A 19,724-nucleotide genomic window follows, 5' to 3' on the forward strand; every position below is an offset into this window, starting at 1 on the left:
AAAAAAAGTTAAGATGTAAAGTTAGGTCCAAATTGTGATGTTTTAACGACTAAGATGAACAAGAAAATGCAATAAATAGCATAATTACAAAAAGAACTACTCAGTCTGAGTGTTTATATTTTCCTGGCTTCATGTCTCTGTTTTTGTGTCGTTTCTGTGTTGTTGCTGTTGGATTCAGGTCAAAAGATGAAAACCTCTTTATCTGAATTTCCCCCACAGCCTCAGATGGATTTGCATATTAAATGTGCTTGTGAGTAAATCCTGCACTTCAGGGGTTTCTCTGTTTCTTTCCTTCTTATTTAGGTCCTTATGATGAGAATACTCAAAAAAAGAAAATTAAAATAACATGTTCATTATTATCTTTATCTGACAAACAATAATCAGTAACAAAAAAAAATAACTGATTTGAAAGTGTTCTAACTAAAAATGTTGGAGGTGTTAAATTTTATTTTACTGATGTTGTAAATAAGCCATTAAAGTCACTTTTGTGGGATTTTTTCCTGCTTCAAAAGGTAAATTGATCGCTGTTGCAGTACCAAACTATGTCCAGCAGATGTCAGGCTTTTACCATTTTATCAATAATCTGATATTTCCTGTTTTGTCCTGATAAAAATCAATAGATAAATATTTAGATGCAACAGTTTCCTGCTCACATCTAACCTTATTAATATCACATTATAGGTTGAGTCAAACAAGACTCAAATATGTAATTGTCTTTCTTATTATGTATTGTTTTCATTATTTTTTTTAAAAATATTTCAATTTTATTTTTCCTCATTTTTTTCATTTATTTAATATTGGAATGATTTTTATTTTTTTGAAGTTTATTTTATATAAACATTTCCATTTGCTAATCTTTTTTGAATTGTTTTTCCCGTTTTGTTTAAGAAAGTTATTAAACATTCTGTTTCATTGTATTATTTTGCTTGTCCAGTACTTTATTGTATTTTTAAAAATGTTTTTAACTTTATTTTACTTATATTTTTTATCATTATTTTTGCCTTGTTTTCCCACAGATTTATTATTATTTTTATTTAGTTTAGCTTTAGCGTCATTTTTAAATCATTTGTCACTGTAACATTAAATGTTTTATGTATGTTTTTTTTTCTAAATTGATTTTCATTTTATTTTCTATTGTAATTTTTTTTATGTTGCTGTTTTTTTAAAGTATTATATTTTGCGGCCGGTTGTAATATATCTTTTTAAATAATTATTTTACTTATTTTTTATGGTTTTCTTGCGAATTTGTATTTATATATTGGTGATTCTATTTTATTGTATTTTAAAAATATATTCAATAAAATTACTTCTAATTTATCATAGAAATAATGTGTTGGATTCTTATTTTATTTTCATCCTATTTAGTTAATTTTTTTTATTTATTTTTATTTATTTTATTTTATTTTTATTTTTTTTCCTTTCCAGGGGGAAAACGATCTGAGCATGCGCAGACCGTTCCGGTTAGTTTGGAGGAAGTTTTGGATCGGCTGCATCCTGCTAAAGTTTCTCCGCCTTGGTTTCGTCTCTGGATTGAAGTTGGATTTAAACTTTCTCGCAGGTGCAGTGGAGGCGTCACCTCACGTCTCGGTGTTGTTATTACTGGAAAATGAACTTTTATTTCTGCGGTAAAACCCGCTTTAACGCGTTAACGAGGCAGCCCAGGTGTTGCTCCCCCGCTCATTACTCCGTGTTTCACCTGTTGGCAAACAGCGAGGTGCTTTCTGGGTTTTTTCAGCGGACATTTTGAGTTTTAGTGCCTTTTTTCATCCTTGCGCTCTTTGTCCGACATTTACAGGAGTTAAAATTCAACCGAGTTTATTTTTTCTTTCTCTTTTGGCCCGTAAGGAATGACTAACCCGTCAGACCTGGAGCAGCTGGCAGAAATAGGTGAGTTTACACTTTACGCAAAGCTTTCCCACGAAAATAAACTGTAAAATTAAAAATATTTATCCCACAATTATGTGTTGATGATTGGAGAACAGCTGAGATTTCTCTGTAAAATGTAAACATAAGTTCATTAATATTAAATGGACAAATAAAAGGTTATTAATTCTTAAAACAATAAATTATTCCAAGTGAAAATAGTCTTTTATAGTTGAATTGGCATAGTGGTGCCTGAATAATGTGGCGGGTGTAAAGTGAATCAATGTTCCCTTTTTTAAAAAAACATTTAAATATCTGAGAATGTTTCTTGTTTGGTTAAAATAAGTTTCATCTGGAGGAAAGGCTGGAGAACTTACTGATTAAACTTAATCTTTAAATTAAACTGTTTACATCTGTTGGTACTGAAAGTGTGAAATATTTACAGTTATTGTCGTCCCTGAAGCCTTAAAAGGTTATAATTTAACAAAAGAGGTGTTGAACTCTGAGGTCAGTTTTAGAAATGTAAAACACAGTAGTGGCTGCGTCATGATCAGGGGAAGAGATTAGATGTTTTATACCAAGAGGACTTTGGACGCGTTTTGTTTCAGTGAAATGATGAAAAATATTCCTGATTTTGGAAAAAGTAGAAAAACTAGTAACTTTTATGAAAATGTTGAATATTAAACATACAAAATGTTTGGAAGAAGAGACTCTGAGTCACGCTGCTTCATGAAGAGAAACTTTCTGTCCCTCCAGAACAATGCTGACCTCATTTCCCAACACTTAGTGTTTTTATCTCTAAAGAAAAGATAAATATCAGAGAATGTTCAAATCTCTCAGAGATGGACTTACAGTTGAAACCAAAATTTTATAAACGCCAAATAAAAAGATGCACAACTTTTTTTTTAATCTGATTTATATGACAGAATATCAGGCTAAGAAAAAATATTAAACTGAGAAAAAAAAGTCTTAATATTAACAAATAAAGTTATACAACAAGTCAAAATAAGATAAAAAAATTATAATAATGTGGGAATAAACTTATATTATAAGAATACAGTTGTAGTTTATCCTGATAATATTATGACTTTATTGTTACAATTAAGAAAGAAAGATAAGATCAGATCTAACTTAAAACTGAGGAGAAATAAAGGCTTTTCATTCTTATTTAGCTTGTAAAACATCAGAACTACTGAGTATAAATCTCATTGGTGGAGATAAATCACCAATAATATAAATAGTATAATATAAATCACTTCTGAATTCATCGCAGAGGATATTTTCTTATCTTTACACCCAAACGTCTGCAGACCCAGTTCAGGTTTCGGGTTTTTCTGCAGACATTTTACGGCTCCATCTTTGTTTTTTCCAGCGAACTGAAATCATTTCCTCTCCGTTATCAGAGCTGAATGTTTACAGCAAACTTCCCTCAGAGCTGCAGACAAACGGCTGAAACTACACAGAGTTTCCTGATGCCTCCCTGCGGTTTCTGGGAAACGATAAGGGAGTTTACGGAGTCGTTTACGGAGCAGTTGCTGGTTTCCTCCCAGTTTAATCTGCTGCATCACACGATTTGATACAGGAATCCAAATTTAGCTCCTTCACATATCAGCTGTTAAATTAAATCAAAAAAGACTCAGCCAGAAGGGAAATTAAATGAATTCCAGTAGCAGTCAGTCTTCCAGTTAATCTGGAGAGGCCTCTGACTGAAGACTGTTGCTGTATTGGGTAGTAACTAGTTACATTTACGCAATTATATTTACTTGAGTTACTTTTACTTCAGTAATATTATTATGAAGTTCTGATTAGGAAAAACTTTAGTTTGCCTGATTTTGTTGTTTTTGTTACTTGTATGAATTATTGTCATTTTGGTTCTTTAGCAAAAGTTCCACTTGATTTATATTTTGTTTCCTCTTATGATGTGATTTTTAAATATTAAATGATTGATAATTTGATCAGTTACTCAATACTTGAGTAAACTTTTTACACTTGAGTAATTTCTTGGACAGCTAGTTTTTACTTTTACTTTAATAAAAGTTTGTTAAAGTAGTTCTGCTCTTACTTACAAGGAGCAGAGACGGTGTCCTTATATCTTATAATAAGTTCAGGTATTATTTGAGCTTTTGAGATGCTAACCAGCTTTTTATGTTTTTTTAATGCATCATAATTATCAAAAAGGAGCATAAATCCTTCCAGCCGCTCTGAGGGAGTTTTGGTCCGAACATGCAGCGCCTCAGGGAAAAACTTGGGAAAATAAAAAATTAGAAATAACCGATCTGCTCCAACATGCTGCCATCATCCTCAGTAGAAACTGTTTCTCCTCCTGGCAGAGCTGCAGAAAGAGGAAGAGGAGGATGAGGAAGAGCAGAGGGCGGTTCCTGACGGCCCCAGCAGAACCGATCCGTCCCATCCGTACTACGATGTGGCTCGACACGGAATCATCCAGGTGTCAGGTCCGTTTTTTTATCTATTAAACATCCAGAGAACTGAAACTGAACGTTAATTTACTACAGCAATAAAGCCAAACATGCATTACTCCCAAATTATTGTAATTAAAAAGTTTATTTTTGTTTGTTTTGCTTTTATTCAAAAATATTCTGTTCTGCTGTAGAAAGTTGAGTGGAAGGGGAAAAAATGTGGTTAAAAAACTTAATTAAACTTTTTTGAGAGAAAAAAAGTCAAATATTTATGTGAGTTTACCAGAAAACAGGAAGATGAGGAAAACAGTCAGTTTGTGGTTTTCAAAGCTAATCTGTTTAAGGAAAAAATAATTCAGAAAAAAACAAATGAGTCACATTTGCTTAGAATATTTCCTCACAAAACCAGCTCTAAATTTTAAATCTCTTAAATCTGCTTTGATTCATCAAAGAGTTGTTTTTGCACTTCTAATAGGATCAACAAATGTGGATTTTGGACAAAAAATGGCAAAAAAAAAACCCATTTAATATCAAAGTAAAAACTGATTTATTAATTAAATAAAATATTTAACATTCTATTTTACTAACTTTTATTTTGGAAGATCCACTCTAGACATTTTCTTTTTATTATTGCAGAAAGCAGTTTTTCCTTTGAGATTAAAGTTTTTTTGGTCAAAAAGAAAAGCAAAAAAAGAAGAGTAAACATCCAAGGGGTAAACTGGTCTTATGCTGGTTTCTGAATGATGGTAAACTGGGAGGATTTAGATGTCTGGCCATCATAAAACCAGCATGTTGTTCTGGTTCTGACTCTGACTTGGTTCTGCAGGAGACGATAACTACGGCAGGAAGCTGATCGTCTTCAGCAGCTGCTGCCTGCCGCCGTCTCACCAGCTCAACCACCGCCGCCTCCTCGAGTATGTTAGCAATCCCAGCTGCAGCGACTCGGCCAGGCGTTTCCGCTTCTCACCCTTTTCTGCCGCTGCAGGTACCTGAAGTTCACGCTGGACCAGTACGTGGAGATGGACTACATACTGGTTTACTTCCACTACGGCCTCAGGAGCAGCAACAAGCCGTCGCTTGGGTGGCTGCGTGAAGCCTACGGCGAGTTTGACCGGAAGTAGGTCCTCCTCCTACTAATGACAACTTCATCTCCTAAAATGTCCAGAAAGTAAATAAATACAAATCAATGATCTATAAAAACCTTAGAAACCCAATCTGCCTCAGGTTTCAAAATGGCTGACAGGACATGTTTTAATGGGGAATATGATGCAAAATTCACATTTTGCATATTTTTATGCTTCCATTTGGATCTTAAATGTTAACCTTAACCAAGCACTTAAGGAAAAAAAACCCAAAACTTCTGTCTTTTGGACAGAAGTTAAAGAACATGAGCCTCCGGAATGTAACATTACATTCCAGTGCATTCCACCGTTACCTAGCAACCTCAGTGGAATTCCCCCCATTACTTAGCAACCCAGGCAGAGCTCCAGCACGTATTGACAGCTGGTTTTACTGCTGTATGTGATGTACAATGGCTGCTGGAAAACATAAGTTTTGTTGTCGACTTACCATCCAGAAAACATTTGCTGCATTCTTGTTGGTTGTGCAGGAGGCTCCACGTTTGCTTTTCAAAGATATACGGTTGTGTAATGGCGCATCTGTTTGCAGCATGTGAGTGTAAACAATGAGTTTTGGGGGCGTGGCCAGCAGCAGCTTATTTGGATTGAAAGTGATAAAAGCCCTAAAGCAGCTAAAATCTCATTTTTTAGGAGTTACTTTTTGCAAAAAATGTAATGAACATGATTTGTATAGACCACAGACCTATTCTAACTTGTTCAAGGAAACATGATAGGCCACCTTTAAAGCATCAGTGTGGAGGAAGTCATCTGGAAGTCAATAGATGCAGAGGAAACAAAGTAGTTGAATTTCCTGCTTTCATCTGCAGATACAAGAAGAACCTGAAGACGCTCTACGTTGTCCATCCAACTAACTTCATCCGGATCGCTTGGAACATCTTCAAACCTCTGATCAGGTAAAACCTGCAGTTTCTGTTCAGGCGCCATCGAAGAGAAGTGTTTTCCCACCTGGTAGTCCGGTAGACTGTTCGATTGGGAACCAAAGTTGCAGCATTTGTTACATTTTCAGCTGCTGTGGTTCTTTTTCCTGGACAATTTTCAAACAAATGGGACTTTCTAGACAAACAAACTGGAGTTTGATTAAAGCAGACTAAACAGAGCTGGTGTGAATCATCCCTAAAAATAAAAATCCTCCATTTGCATCATCAGATCTCTCCTGTTTCTCTCTCAGTCACAAGTTTGGGAAGAAGCTGAAGTATGTGAACTACCTGGCAGAGCTGCGGGAACACCTGAACTACGACCAGCTCTTCATCCCTGCAGACGTCCTGAGGCAAGTTTCCTCCTCTGATCCAGGCGTCCTCTCCGTTTTCATCTTCCTCATCATGTTTCCGTTTCATCGCAGGCATGACGAGAAGCTGCGGGCGGCTCAGAAGGGCGGACCGCCCCCGCCTGTGAAGACACCGCCTCCCCGGCCACCGCTGCCCACGCAGCAGTTCGGGGTCAGCCTGCAGTAGTGAGTGGCTCAATCAGCTTGTTAGCCTATCAGCTTGTTAACCAATCAGCTCGTTAAAGCTGAACTCGTTAGTAACTCTGCTTCTGCAGCATCAGGGAGAAGAACCGCGAGGCGATCATCCCACCTGTCATTGCTCAGACTGTGGCCTACCTGAAGGAGAAAGGTGAGGCTCACCTGATCATATGACTTCCACCTGGATTTCCACCTGCCATCAGTAAACATTTAAGTTTTAGTGCAGCAGATAATTAAATATGCCAGAAAAATCTTTCACAGCAACCTACCTATTTGGGAAAATAACCTTTAGCCACTGAAAAATTCAAGATGGCGGCCAATATTCAAGGTGCTTGTCAAGGAAAATCTATTTTTGCACTACAACTACCAGAAGAATATTTTTGGTGTAAAATCATACATAAGTAAACCCATAGAAATTATATTTTCTGAGAATTTTTTTAATCTCTTTTCAAGATGGCTACCATGGTTGTCATGGTGAATTAATTTTTGCACTAATTAGATGAATGTGTTTGTCAAATCATATTTTAAACCATAGAAATCAAAGATATTCTCAGGGTCTTGTTTTCTTTTTCTGGTGAGCATTTTCCAAAATGGCCGCCTTGATTGTAATGGAGAATATATGTTTGCACTAAAAAAGGCGGTTGTTATTAGCAACAGCTTACCAAAATGTTGGGTTCAGTATCCAATAATTTGCTAAATAAGAACTGCTAAAAAATTAGCAGAAGCTAACACCAAACTGTGAAACACAAAAAAACTAAACTGCTAAACATTAAAAAATGACTGGAAGCTAACGGTAAGCCTCTACACACATTAAAAATGAAGCTAACGCTAACCGCTAAGACAACTGGCTCCCAGTGTGAGACATCTTCATCTGATTCCAGTTGATCGCTGGTGACTTGCAAATAGCAAAGTCCTCAGTTTCTAATTGTTCCACATATTTTCACTTTAAAGTTATTAAAATAAAATGTTGAAAACATGTGATGTGACAAAGTTCATATAAGTTATGAAAATTGGTAACGTTTTATTATAATTGATTTAAAAAGGTCAAAACAGCTGCCATTTTGAAAAATGGTCATCATTGTGAAATATAAGTGAAATTAGCATAAAAAATTTAAATTTTTATGTTTTCAAATTTGAGGGATTTCTGCAGTAACATGCTGCACTGTTTCAGGTCTGAGGACAGAGGGGATCTTCAGGCGTTCGGTTCGGGTTCAGACCATCAAGGAAGTCCAGAAACTCTACAACCAGGGTGAGCGGGGTCTCCTCCCCCAACCTGCAGGGGCCCTGCTCAGGCTGAACCTGCAGGAAGTCGCAGGGAAAATACCAGGAGTCGCTTTAATGGGACTTTCTGGAACTTTTACCTTTTCAGACATTCAGATGTCTTTTTTTTAATCTCCTGGTTATGTTTCACAATTTTCTGATCAATCTTTACTGTCAACGTTGCTTTCTTGGATTCTTTCCTGAAATCTTTTTACTCTGTGTTACTTAGAATTTGCAGATTACTTTGTTACAAGTTACTTTGTGGTTTCGTAATTTTTTTTATTTTATTCTGATGTTCCTTTTTTGGATACTTTTGTAAAACTTAGAGGGTGGTACTTTATTTTAATTAATCTGATACTTTGTTGAAACATTTTAGATACAGGGTCGTTTACTGAACATTAGAGACTAATTTATTGAAGACCTGCAGTAAAGTTGGGCGATAAATTGAATTTTTGAAAATTAGGATTTTCAGTAACTACTTGTTTGATAAATATGTTTTGTAGCTTTTTCCTGATTTTAATTAAGATCAACTTAAAATAAAATCAGATTGTTTTTCTAAATTACAAAATTAAAATGTTTATCCTTCAATCAGCCTTTTAACATTTTTCTTCTTTTACTTGCCTTTCTTCAGGTAAGCCAGTGAACTTTGACCTCTACCATGATGTCCACGTTGCCGCGGTGATCCTGAAGACATTCCTCAGAGAGCTTCCCGAGCCGCTGCTCACCTTCCGGGTCTACAGCCAGGTTCTGGAGCTCCTGGGTGAGTTCTGGACACTCCGGTTCTGGTCGGTTAAGTTCTGGATGGTCTGGTTCCGGACGGTCCGGTTTCACCATCTCTTCCTGGACCTTCCAGGTGTGGAGAGCAGCCTTCGCGCCACCAGGTGCAAGCAGATTGTAGAAAGTCTTCCTGAACACAACTTTATCGTGCTGAAGTTCCTGCTCTGCTTCCTGAACATGGTGAGTCCGAATCGTCTCGGTTCTGGTTCCCTGGTTTAAGGTCCAACAACAATCAGCTGCATTTATTCCACCTGATTTCCAGAAGGAGTTTCATCTTCAAACACTGAAAAAAAAAAGGATGGAAAGTATTTTTGATGAAGGAACAGAAATAATTCTTTAAATAATTAAAACCAGAGTCAAAGTTCAAGTTTGGGCATAAAAGAAGTTTTACAATTTTTATCTTATGTAATAAAAATGGAAAGTACAGTTAAATTTATTATTTTTAATTATTTTATTTTATTTGGCCTTTTATTACAAGTTTATTAAAGCCTTTATTTTTTTCTTTAAATTTTGTATTTATATATAATATTTGTAAAAAAAAAACCAAGTTCTAATTTATCTTTCTGTATTTAAATGTTTATTATTTTTATCAAATTCCTCTAAATTCTCATACCATCCATTTAGTTTCTCCTTTGTAGGATTATAGATTTTATTTGCAGTTTTTTCTTACTAATTAAACTTTGATTGGTTAAAGTTGGGTTTTTTTGCTCATTGTTCTCAGAAATTAGTTAACAGATTTAAAAGTCATAAAATTCAGGATGTTTTATAGAATCTGATCACATTTCAAAAGGAATTTGTTTAAAAACGTTTTTTATTTCCATTCTAAAAACATGGTTTTGGGAATAAATTAATGTTTTTTGGTGTCTGGAAAACAAGCTGTTTTAAAAACCTTCCAAATATGAAGTCACATTTGACAAGGACTGTACCATTGCCTAGCAACCCCAGTGGAGTTCCGCCCGTTACCTAGCAACCCAAGTTGAGATCTAGGTCATTTGGTCAGCTGGTTTTAAAGCTGTATTTTGTTGTACAATGGCTGCTGGAAGAGGCGAGTGTTTTCTTCTTGACTTGCAATCCAGAAACTACTTACTGCATTATTGTTGGTTGTGCAGGAGGCTCCACTTCTGCTTTTCAGAAATGTGTAACTGCACATCGATGTTGTTTCGGTTTTCCTCCAGGTGTCCCAGGAGAGCCTCAGCAACAAGATGAGCGCCTCCAACCTGGCGTGCGTCTTCGGCGTGAACCTGGTCTGGCCTCGTCACGGCTCCATCTCGCTCAGCGCGCTGACGCCCATCAACATTTTCACAGAGATCCTCATTGAACACTTTGCGGCCGTGTTCGGCTCCCGCTGCCCGCCTGCTCAGGTAACCCCGTGACCTCACAGCAGAGGGAGCCTGAAAGGTCAAGCTGAAGATCTGTTACACTACCAGCACACTAAAATAACTAGTAGTAATAATAATGCAAATGCAATATGATTTTTTGTTTTATCTTTTGTATAGAATATATTTAACGTGTGAATAAAACCCAAAGTTGTCAAATAATGCCTGGATTAAAACTGTTTACTGTAAGAAATGAAGTTTTTGTAAGTGGAATTTATCTTTGATTTTAATAAATTGTGACTTAATGAAGGAAAGAAAATCAGTAAAAATCCTTGTTTAAATTGAATTATATTTAACCCTTTAACAACCAAGTATCAAACAAGCCGGATTAATTTTATTTTAATTTTAAATTGTCAGATATAACAGTGGAACAACAGTTTTTTTAAAGTGAAATATTAAAAAATATGTGAATTTTTAAGACATAAAGAAGTTTAAAATGGTTTGATAGAAATAGAAAAAAAATTAAAAATTTGTTTTGTACATTAACTTTAAAATTTGTCATTTAATTGAAAATGTTATATCTTTTATTAGATCTTTTAAAATTACTGCGGAATATTTTTCCATCTAATTTTAAATTTTCTAAAAAAAATTTCCTTAATGAATTTATTTCGACTTAACTAAAATTTTTTAGAATATTTTCTGAAAAAAAAAAAACCTTAAATCATTACATTTACTTTATTTCATGTAGCATTTGCTGCCAAAATGTATTTACATATTTTATATTTTTCCCTCTAATTCTATACATTATTTTACTTTTTGTCCATACCTATTCTGTTAAATATTTTAGTGAATTTTACCTGAAATGTTCCAGAATCATTTTTATAAAACACACAAAGCTCTGGCCGTTTTGTTCTTGACTTTGTTTATTAATGATTCCATGTTTTTGTAAGAACTTGGTACAAAAGGTGAGACTACTCTTTAACCATCAATCCTCCGTCCATCAGCGTTTGAATGCATCAGAAAGAAGGAAAAACTACGTTGGCATATTTAAGACAAACACTTCCTATACACACTATCCACCGGACCGCCTCCGCTGACGAACAGAAACTTCTACTTCACCTCCATCTACACAAACTCCTCTGGTTCCTCTTGGCTCCTCGATAAAAGAATATAAAAATGTTTTTTTTTCTTCTTTTTGTTTTGTTCAAATGTTGTGTTGTGTAGTAAAATAGATTTGTTTAAGCACTGCACAGTTTCTCCCGGAGAAGATTCCTAGAAACGGATGGAGGAGGAGGAGGAGGAAAGTGGGATTCTCTTTATTATAATTTTTTTAAACTGATATGGTTTCCATCTCGGTTTGAACTTTCACCTCTCAGGTGAGGACTTGATATGCATCACATGGCACATTTCAAAATAAAAGCCCTCTTATGTTATAGACTAACTGATGATGATTCATTCTCATGAAGGCAGGTTGGACTCTGAAAGAGCGCCACCATCAGGAAACAAAAGGTAATCTCAGTAAATATTTACTTCCTCAAGTTGCTCTAAAACTTGTCTTACAGGAAATGAAATAAACCTGATTAAATATTTACTTTAATTGTTCTGAAAGTTGTCTGTTCACCTTTAAGCTGAAAATAATCAAAACATAGTAGAGCTGATGCAATTAAAACATCCAGGCAGCTTCACTTCCAGATTGGCTCAAAATGTTTTCTACGACGCCACCATATATTTTATAATTACAGTAATTATAAAATAAATATTAAAAAAAATTCTAGAAAAATAAAAACTAGGAAATTTGATTTTTTTTTTTTTTTCGGCTTTGCTAATTTTGAACATCACTTTATATTTGTAATTTCTTATTTGTTACATCTTAGTATATTGGAAAACAAAAATGTTTAAAAGGGCCTGTGTAAAGTTAAAGCAACCAGAAAAATTTAACTATTTTAACACGTCTGATTGCATTTACTGATTTTTATTCAATGTGGAATTTGCTGCCTAAATTTTTATTTTTTAAGTGCATAATGAATATTTTTAAAACATTCTTTATTTTTAAGCAAATGTGTATATTTTTTACATTTTATTTTCAGATGTGTTGAGGACTTTTTTGTCTAAATTTGTCTAAAAATATTACTTTTTTTTTTTTTTTAGAACTTAGCAGTGTTGTCTAATTTCATTCTTTGATGCAAATAATGACTCAGTATTGTGGTGTAAAAATGAACAAAAAGTGGGTTATACATTTTTATTTTTCCATGCAACTGCTTTTTTCGGTTTATTGTCTTACTTGCAAATATAAAGTATATATTTTAAATTTCAAACTAAAATTGAAGCTGATTTTGCTTTCAGGTGAAGCTGTAAACGTTGCTTTAAACTGACTTTTTGTTTTTTTCTGCAGCTTAAAGCGGTAAAGGTGAACAGACTTCCAGAGTCCTGCAGCGTCGATCCTTCAGAGACCAAACAGGTGAGCTGGATATGATTTTAATCGTCTTTTCTGATAAAAGAAAACAAACTTATTTTTCCTCTCCTTTTTGTTCATGTTTGTGCATCAGAGAGCTGCACCTCCACTGATCGGTGAGTACAGTACCACAACTGAATAATAAAAAAACAGAAAACAATGGAAGCGTTGAAGCAGGACGTCTCCGGACGGCAGGAAGACTCGCGACTGTTGTTGCAGCTCGACGGAGACGTCCTGCTTCTGCTGCTTTTCTTTTCTCTATTTTATCGTCAATATAAAAAAACTGATACAACAACAAAGACCAAAACCCTGAAACAATGTGAGGCAGTGTTCATCTTTTGCTCAGAATACACAGAAAATATAAAATGCACACACAAAAAAACGTTTTTGGCATATTTTCCATACTGGTTAAAGAGGGAGGGGCGGAGTGGATGCATCACGTTCGCTGGGGCGAGTTTCTATTTGCCTTTAAGACGTAGAAACAAAAACAAAATTATTTCATGTTCTTTTCCAGAAGCACTTTATGAATTTAAACCATCTACTTCACCATTGAACACGGTGGGCGGGGCTAGAGGAAACCCTGCCGTCTGATTGGCTGTTTCAAACCTTCAAAGTTTGGTACAACTGAGATCAATATCTTCACCAGAAAGTGCAGGAGTAACTTTAGTAGCATAATTAAATTGCAAACAGTTTGTTTACTGTAAGGTCTGAGTGAGAAACTGCAGCTTTTATATCTAGTTTGGTCTGAAATCTCTCAAATTCAGGAGAGTGTGTTAGCCAGTGTTGGCTAATGCTAATCTAGCCTGACAGAACCAGCGAGTTTATTAATGAATTATTAAAGATATAAATGCTGGAGTTAGTCATCTAGAGTTTGTAGTAAATAAAATATAACTTAAGTTTATTTCTACACTTTCAGTAAACTTGAAGAATCCTTGCTGTCTGAAACAGCCAATCAGACGCCAGTTTCTCCTTGAATCCCGCCCACTGAGTTTGTTTGTTCCAGAGTAAAAATAAAATAAATTCTCTGTAGCTCTGATAGCTGGTGATGAATTTTGACCCTCTCTTTGCAGAACTGCTTCAATTTGGAGACTTTAAAGTCAAACTACAAAGTCTGAATTAGATGCAAGTCCAGACTTTGATTAGGCCGCTCCAGAACCTTCATTTATTTTTCTTTTGAGCTGTTCAGACGTTGCACACTTTTAGAAAACGTGCAGTTTAGTCTCTTGACCTCTGACCTTAACAGAGGAAAGTAAAACTGAATTTACCAACAAAAAACACTAATCAGTTAATTGTTTAGTGTCTGAGATGTTTTACACCTTTATTTTAATTCCATTCAGTGTTAAAAATTTCTTTCTGCGTCTTAAAGAAAAGTTGAACCTGTCCAATCAGAGACTCTGTTTAGATGATGATGATGATGATGAAAGCACGTATGTACAGTGATTCCCCTCAATACTCCAAACATTTATCAACAGGCATCGGCATGAAAATACTAAAATCTGCACTAAAAAGCTAATTTCTGTAGTTTAATCTTAAATATTTTTTTCTTTGACTTTAACTCTATAAATACTGAGAAAATCGTAGTTCTCTGTTTTGTTTGAAGGCTCGTCTGCGTGTGGAAACGTCTTCCTGAAGTCGTATGGCAGGAACTTTGTTCACAGGATGGAAACGAACGTCTACTCAGATAAATCGCTGTACAGCCGCTCGGAAGCTGGATTCTACCGGTTCGTAATAAATACATTAAGGCGAAGAATAAATAGAAAATAACTTAAAAAAATCTCGTTAAGCACTGTAGGTGTTGGGTTTGAAAACACTTCAGAGACGTTGGGTCTAGTTGGCGACGTCGTCCTGACCCGGCTGCAGCGGCGCGGTCGACGGCGCTGCCACCATGGCGGCGGTGCTGATGGGTTTCATCCACAGCTGGGGGAGCGTGGCGATGGTCGTCATGGTGACCTGGACCAGCTGGTCTCGCTGGATGAGCCTGATGAGCGTTTTGATGCGGTCGAGCGACGCCTGAGTGTCGCGCTGCAAACCGAGGAGTCGATCCCTCTGGTCCATGCAGACCTGCAGAGAAATGGGGCGTACGGAGGGCCATTAGGGCCAAAAGTAAGGCAGCAAAACACAAAATATTACCAAGTATTATTGGTCTGCTATCTAGAGCAAATATCTGTGTTCTTATTTTAAATGTACTAACTTACAAGTAATATTTCATCTTGTTTTAAGTCAATAATTCTTTAATATAGATGAAAAATGACTAGTTCCACTGGCAGATTATTTCATTTATAACATGGGGAAAAAAATCTTACAAGTGAAATAATCCTCCAGTGGAAGTAGCACTTTTAACATATTAAGGAATTAACATAAAAAACTCCATTATCTTGCTGTAGAGTTTTGTCTGGTGTTTAGTTTACTGAGTGTGTTCAGTTTGTCGAGCAAATCGTCTCCTGACAATTTGCATTCACTCCTCGACAAACTGAACCCACTCAAATAATGACTGATATATTTTTTTTTTAGGTGACAAAAGCAGGAAGTGGACTACAGCGCATTGCTTTCTGGGTAAGTACAACCAAAACAAACTTGCTAGCAGGAAAAATGTCGGTAACACTTTATTTGAAGGGGGGTGAATAAGACTGACATGACACTGTCATGAATATGAATGAGCCTTCATGATTATTTATGACTGTCATAAAGTGTCATTCGGTAAATTATGACACTTTTAATACAAAATTGACATTATTCAAAATGTCTTTGACAACTTGACATTAACCAAGAAATCATTACTGTTTAAACTTTACCTTTAATAACATACCTAATTTTTAAAGTGCAATCAGTAATACTTTTATAACAAATTTATGTCAGTAATGGTTTATTGGTTAATGCCAAGTTGTCATAAAGACATTTTGAATAATGTCAACTTTGTATTAAACGTGTCATAATTTACCGAATGACACTTTGACAACAGTCATAAATATTCATGAAGGCTTATTGGTGTTCATGACAGGTGTTATGTCATGTTTGACAGTGTCATGTCAGTCTTATTCACCCCCCCTTAAAATAAAGTGTTACCAAAATGTCTTGTCTTTTACAGGCAAGAGAAAAATCGTACAACTGATAAAATCTGATGCCACTTTATTTTTGTTTACATGTTTGAAGAAAGAAGTTGTGCTCAGTTTCCTTTAGTGGTTAATTGGACAGTGAAATAATAGATTTTCTTTTAAACCGGTGAAGCTAAATCTTTACCACTTGAAAAGTTCTAGGTGTATGGGGGAAATTTTCTGCCATAATCCAAGAGCACGCATTTTCAGTCAAAGCAGGATTTCATGTCTTTTGTTGTCAAAACTTTATCTTGCAGAACTCTGCTTGCTTTTGGAACCGCCCTTTGGCAGCGTCGCCTTGCAACCCCTCAGCCAATAGAATGAAAGCGTTGTACTGGGTGTGCCTGTGTGGCTACTATTGATTATAGTAACCTGTGCCACCCACTGGATGTAGGGCGAAACAACATCAGCTTTCTGTAGTTCACTAAACATCCACCAGCAGTGCTACTGATAGCTAGCAGCTACTGATCTTAGGAGTTTAACCCAACCAAAGACAGCATAGATCCATCTGTCTAAATCTATGTAGATATATTTAGATATGTCGTGACTATGTTGTCTTTGGTCTCTAGAATCTGCTAGAAGGAAACAAATGCACCCAGTACAATACTTTCATTCTATTGGCTGAGAGGTTGACAGGCGATGCTGCCATAAGGTGTTTTCAAAAGCAAGCGCAGAGCACAAGGAGAAAGGTTTGAGTAAACGTTACAAGTTTTAAGACATGTAATCCTGCTCTCAAATTATGGCAGAAAAATTCCCCCATACAGGTGGAACTTTATCAGGCGAAGATCTTTTTTACACTTCATAAATAGTCTTACCAAGCATTTTTGGTCTAGTTTCGAGTGAAAGTATTTGTTACACTTTAAATCAGATAAAAAAAAAAACCTACAAGTAATTTTTCAGCATAAAATAGGAGCTTGTTTTAAGTCAATAATTCCTTGATAAACTATTTCCCTTGCCAGATTATTTCCCCATGTTATAAATGAAATAATTTGCCAGTGGAACTAGAACTTTGGCATCAATATTGAGGAACTATTGACTTAAAACCAGCTCCTATATCTTGCTGAAAAGTTACTTGTAGACTATACTAATATTTGCACTAGAAACTAAACCAAAAATGTTCGGTTGGGTTTCGTTTTCTGTTGTTTTTACTTTGAGCGTCTTGTTGAGGTTCTTGTCCTGCTCCTCCAAATGAGCGCACTCCTTTTTCAAGTCGTTGTTTCGTCTTAGCAGCCGCCGCTTCTCCTCCTGCCTCACTACACACAGACACACACACACTCCATGAGAACCAGAACCCGACTCCCCGCTATAGAACCACGGAGCGCCGACGCCTCACCCGTCTTGTGCGTCACATAGGACTGGACGAAGTTCTGAGGCCACGACAGGTTCTCCTTGTTCAGTACCTGAAAGCAGAAGTTACAGCGTCACGTTTCCGTGGCCGTTGCTGTGGCGACCTCATCGCGTTTGAACTTACCTTCTTCTGGCACTTGGGGCAGTACCAGGCGCCTCTGGGGGGGCTTTTGATGGGCGGGTGGAGGCAGCTGGGATGGAAGGCTCGGGGGCAGTTGTGGCAAAGCTGCAGCTCTCCGTCCTCCTTACATACGGCGCAGCGATCGTCATGCTCCAGCTCCTCCTGCAAACACAGCAGAGGTCAGCAGAGGTCGCCGAGCAGTGACATCACGAGTCATGTGACCTGACCTACCTTCCAGCAGAAATCCTCTGTTAGCGTGTGAATGGAGCAGAGCAGAGGTTAGCGCGTGTTAGGAGTTAACGGTGAGAAAGTATTGACATGCTGCGTTTAAATCTAATGGATAACGACGCAGTTTAATGGAAACTATTAGAAAAAAAAAACTCGGTTTTTTGGCGTCACATGCTCAACAACCAGAGGTTAACAGTAGATGAAGGGTGATGGCTCGACGTGTTTTTAATTGCATTTATTATTTAAAACAGAAACTGCAAATTCTTAACATTTGCAGTGGAAATGCAGCTTCTTTACACCGTTTTCATTTCGCCTGCCTCTTTACTGGATTTCAGTCCAAACTAAGATTTTAGATGGTAATCTAGTAATCTATTAACCGCTAAATTAAGTACACAAAGTCAAAACAAGGCCATTTGCTGAAAGAACAACCAATTAAAGCTGTACAAAATATTTAACAAAAAACCCCAAAATGTTCTACTGAAGTGGCAGTTTAAGCTTCATCTGGACTTTAGTGATTATGGAGCTCATTTTAAATTTGTGATTTATGTCGACATTATGTAACTGAACACTGCAAAAACACAAAATCTTACATAATGCAAGTATTTTCCTCACGTTTTAAGTGAAACAATCTGCCATGAAACTAAAACTCCTGTATCTTTCAAAACAGTCACTTGTAAGTTAGTTAATGCACTAAGATATTTATTGGAAACTAAACCAAAAATACTTGGTAAGATTTTGAGTTTTTGCAGTGAAAAGCAGCCAATACTTTCTCAGCACTGTAAAACTGATGAGTTGGTGTTGGTGATCTGAGCACTGCATGAAGTCAAGATTATTCTGGTGCTGAAAAACTGGAATTTTCCATGGGAATTATGGGAAATAATTGTTCTATTGAGTCATTTGCAAGTTAAATATAAATATGGTCAAATTGTTATGCACTTCACTTTACATAGTCCAGGTTTCTGACAATCAGTGCATGTGAGGCAACTAAATACACATCAAATCTGGTTATTTTAATGAACATTATGCTCAGTCTATATTTTACCCAGACATATTAAAAGTTACAAGTTTATTCCCAATAATTCTCATGGAAAACTTTGTATTTATGGAGCTCTGATTGTTTGTGGTGAGGTGTTGCATTGGGTGTTTTTTTTTTTGCAGGTTGGGAGTTGCGTTACCTCGTGCCGACGGGTAGAGGGAGCTGTTCAGGTAATGTGACGGAAGGCGTTTCCGCTGCACACAAACAGGAAGTGGTTACAGCTGGAGCATCCCAGAAAGATGGAGGTCTGGAAATGTTTCTGGAGGTTTTCTCACCTCAGGCTCGAAGAGGCCGCTGTAGGCCGGGTTGGCTGTGCTTCTCCTCTTCCTCTCTTGCCTCTTCGTCTGGATCTCTGAAAAACAAAACGGACCTTTAAAGACTCAGCTGGCTCCGTTTGTTTCCAGGTTGGGAGTCGGAGTGAACTCACCTTCCAGCTGTTCTGTGGTGACGAGGCCGAGGGCCACCATGAAGGCGATTTTCTGCAACAGAAGAAGAAGAGTCACTTCCTGGTTCCATCAGTCCTCCGGCTGTTGAGTCTGAATAATAAAGCTTATTCACCTCTGGGTCCTCCTCCTTCTTCTTCTTTGGAGGGGATTTTACGGTGGGAGCCTCCGGTGAAGGGAGGTCAGCTGGGGACCCATCGGTGCTGCTGGGGGCCTGTGGCTGGATTATTATCACCTGGAAACAAAAAGAAACTTATGCACAAGCCGACTTGCTCAGGGCACAAAAGAGATTTTATTTTATAGTTCATAGGGGCCCCTTTCTAATGCCACCCTGGACAAAAACCATAGGTATGAATACATTCAAAAGGCAATTCAGACTAGATGTTAGTATTAAATGAAAAGGTAAATATAAAATCTGCTTTAAAATTAGATCTCTACTGTTTAAAGCTCTTTTCCCATCTCTGGAAATTACACAAATTAAATCTAAAAACTGAATAAGAAGGAAGAGGAATTATTTCAGGAACATGCAGCACAACTGAGCACAGAGCCCTGAGGCACACCACTCTGAAGTCAGGGAGTCTCAACAACTCAAAGTTAAGATTTATGTACAAACTCATGATGGATGCTACACAGCTAGCTGGGGGATGTTAGCAGGGAGTCACAGAACACAATGGAGACGTGAGACTCAAACTTTTGCCCGACATAAAAATCTCACGAGAAAAAAACTGAATATATGAGACTAAATAAACCTGACGAGCTAAATTTAAGCTC

General features: G+C 36.7%; 2 protein-coding genes across 6 annotated transcripts in view; one reads left to right on the top strand and one right to left on the bottom strand.

The window, feature by feature from the left end:
* The first annotated feature begins 936 nt into the window (after positions 1-936).
* On the top strand, positions 937-19,073 carry LOC106926905 (rho GTPase-activating protein 8-like). Of its 5 annotated transcripts, none has more exons than XM_088002952.1 (20): positions 937-1,558; positions 1,846-1,887; positions 4,194-4,316; positions 5,107-5,194; positions 5,266-5,397; positions 6,226-6,312; positions 6,588-6,686; positions 6,759-6,869; positions 6,959-7,032; positions 8,053-8,130; positions 8,773-8,901; positions 8,995-9,098; positions 10,094-11,743; positions 12,627-12,692; positions 12,781-12,802; positions 14,287-14,407; positions 14,604-14,789; positions 15,198-15,239; positions 18,633-18,680; positions 18,915-19,073. In XM_088002952.1, exons 1-13 carry the CDS (start codon positions 1,444-1,446, stop codon positions 10,289-10,291), a joined length of 1,380 nt encoding a protein of 459 aa, XP_087859078.1. In that variant the 5' UTR covers positions 937-1,443; the 3' UTR covers positions 10,292-11,743; positions 12,627-12,692; positions 12,781-12,802; positions 14,287-14,407; positions 14,604-14,789; positions 15,198-15,239; positions 18,633-18,680; positions 18,915-19,073. The 5 variants fall into 5 exon arrangements, with proteins under 5 accessions (XP_087859078.1, XP_087859081.1, XP_087859080.1 ...); XM_088002955.1 differs by having other exon boundaries at positions 10,094-11,610; positions 11,701-11,743; positions 18,633-19,073; XM_088002954.1 differs by having other exon boundaries at positions 10,094-11,610; positions 11,705-11,743; positions 18,633-19,073.
* phf21b (PHD finger protein 21B) overlaps positions 11,140-19,724 on the bottom strand; it is a 59,673-nt gene continuing 51,088 nt past the window's right edge. Inside the window, exons 6-14 of the mRNA XM_088002956.1 lie at positions 19,069-19,188; positions 18,938-18,989; positions 18,786-18,862; positions 18,650-18,704; positions 17,478-17,494; positions 17,250-17,408; positions 17,112-17,178; positions 16,928-17,031; positions 11,140-14,747 (exon numbers count right to left, since the gene is read on the bottom strand). Coding sequence (XP_087859082.1) covers positions 14,514-14,747; positions 16,928-17,031; positions 17,112-17,178; positions 17,250-17,408; positions 17,478-17,494; positions 18,650-18,704; positions 18,786-18,862; positions 18,938-18,989; positions 19,069-19,188 — 885 coding nt within the window. The 3' untranslated portion in view covers positions 11,140-14,513. The remainder of the gene's footprint in view (positions 14,748-16,927; positions 17,032-17,111; positions 17,179-17,249; positions 17,409-17,477; positions 17,495-18,649; positions 18,705-18,785; positions 18,863-18,937; positions 18,990-19,068; positions 19,189-19,724) is intronic.

The sequence above is a fragment of the Poecilia mexicana genome, unplaced genomic scaffold (assembly GCF_051168715.1).
Source record: "Poecilia mexicana isolate PSO_F unplaced genomic scaffold, ASM5116871v1 scaffold_23, whole genome shotgun sequence".
Lineage (NCBI taxonomy): Eukaryota > Metazoa > Chordata > Actinopteri > Cyprinodontiformes > Poeciliidae > Poecilia > Poecilia mexicana.

What these genes read in the sequence shown, in the direction of transcription:
- LOC106926905 (XM_088002951.1), top strand. Translation starts at nt 1,444, where the DNA reads ATGCGCAGACCGTTCCGGTTAGTTTGGAGGAAGTTTTGGATCGGCTGC. An exon ending in GGATTTAAACTTTCTCGCAG is followed by an intron (nt 1,559 to 1,845) that starts GTGCAGTGGAGG and finishes TTGGCCCGTAAG; the next exon opens with GAATGACTAACCCGTCAGAC. An exon ending in CCAGAAACTCTACAACCAGG is followed by an intron (nt 8,131 to 8,772) that starts GTGAGCGGGGTC and finishes GCCTTTCTTCAG; the next exon opens with GTAAGCCAGTGAACTTTGAC.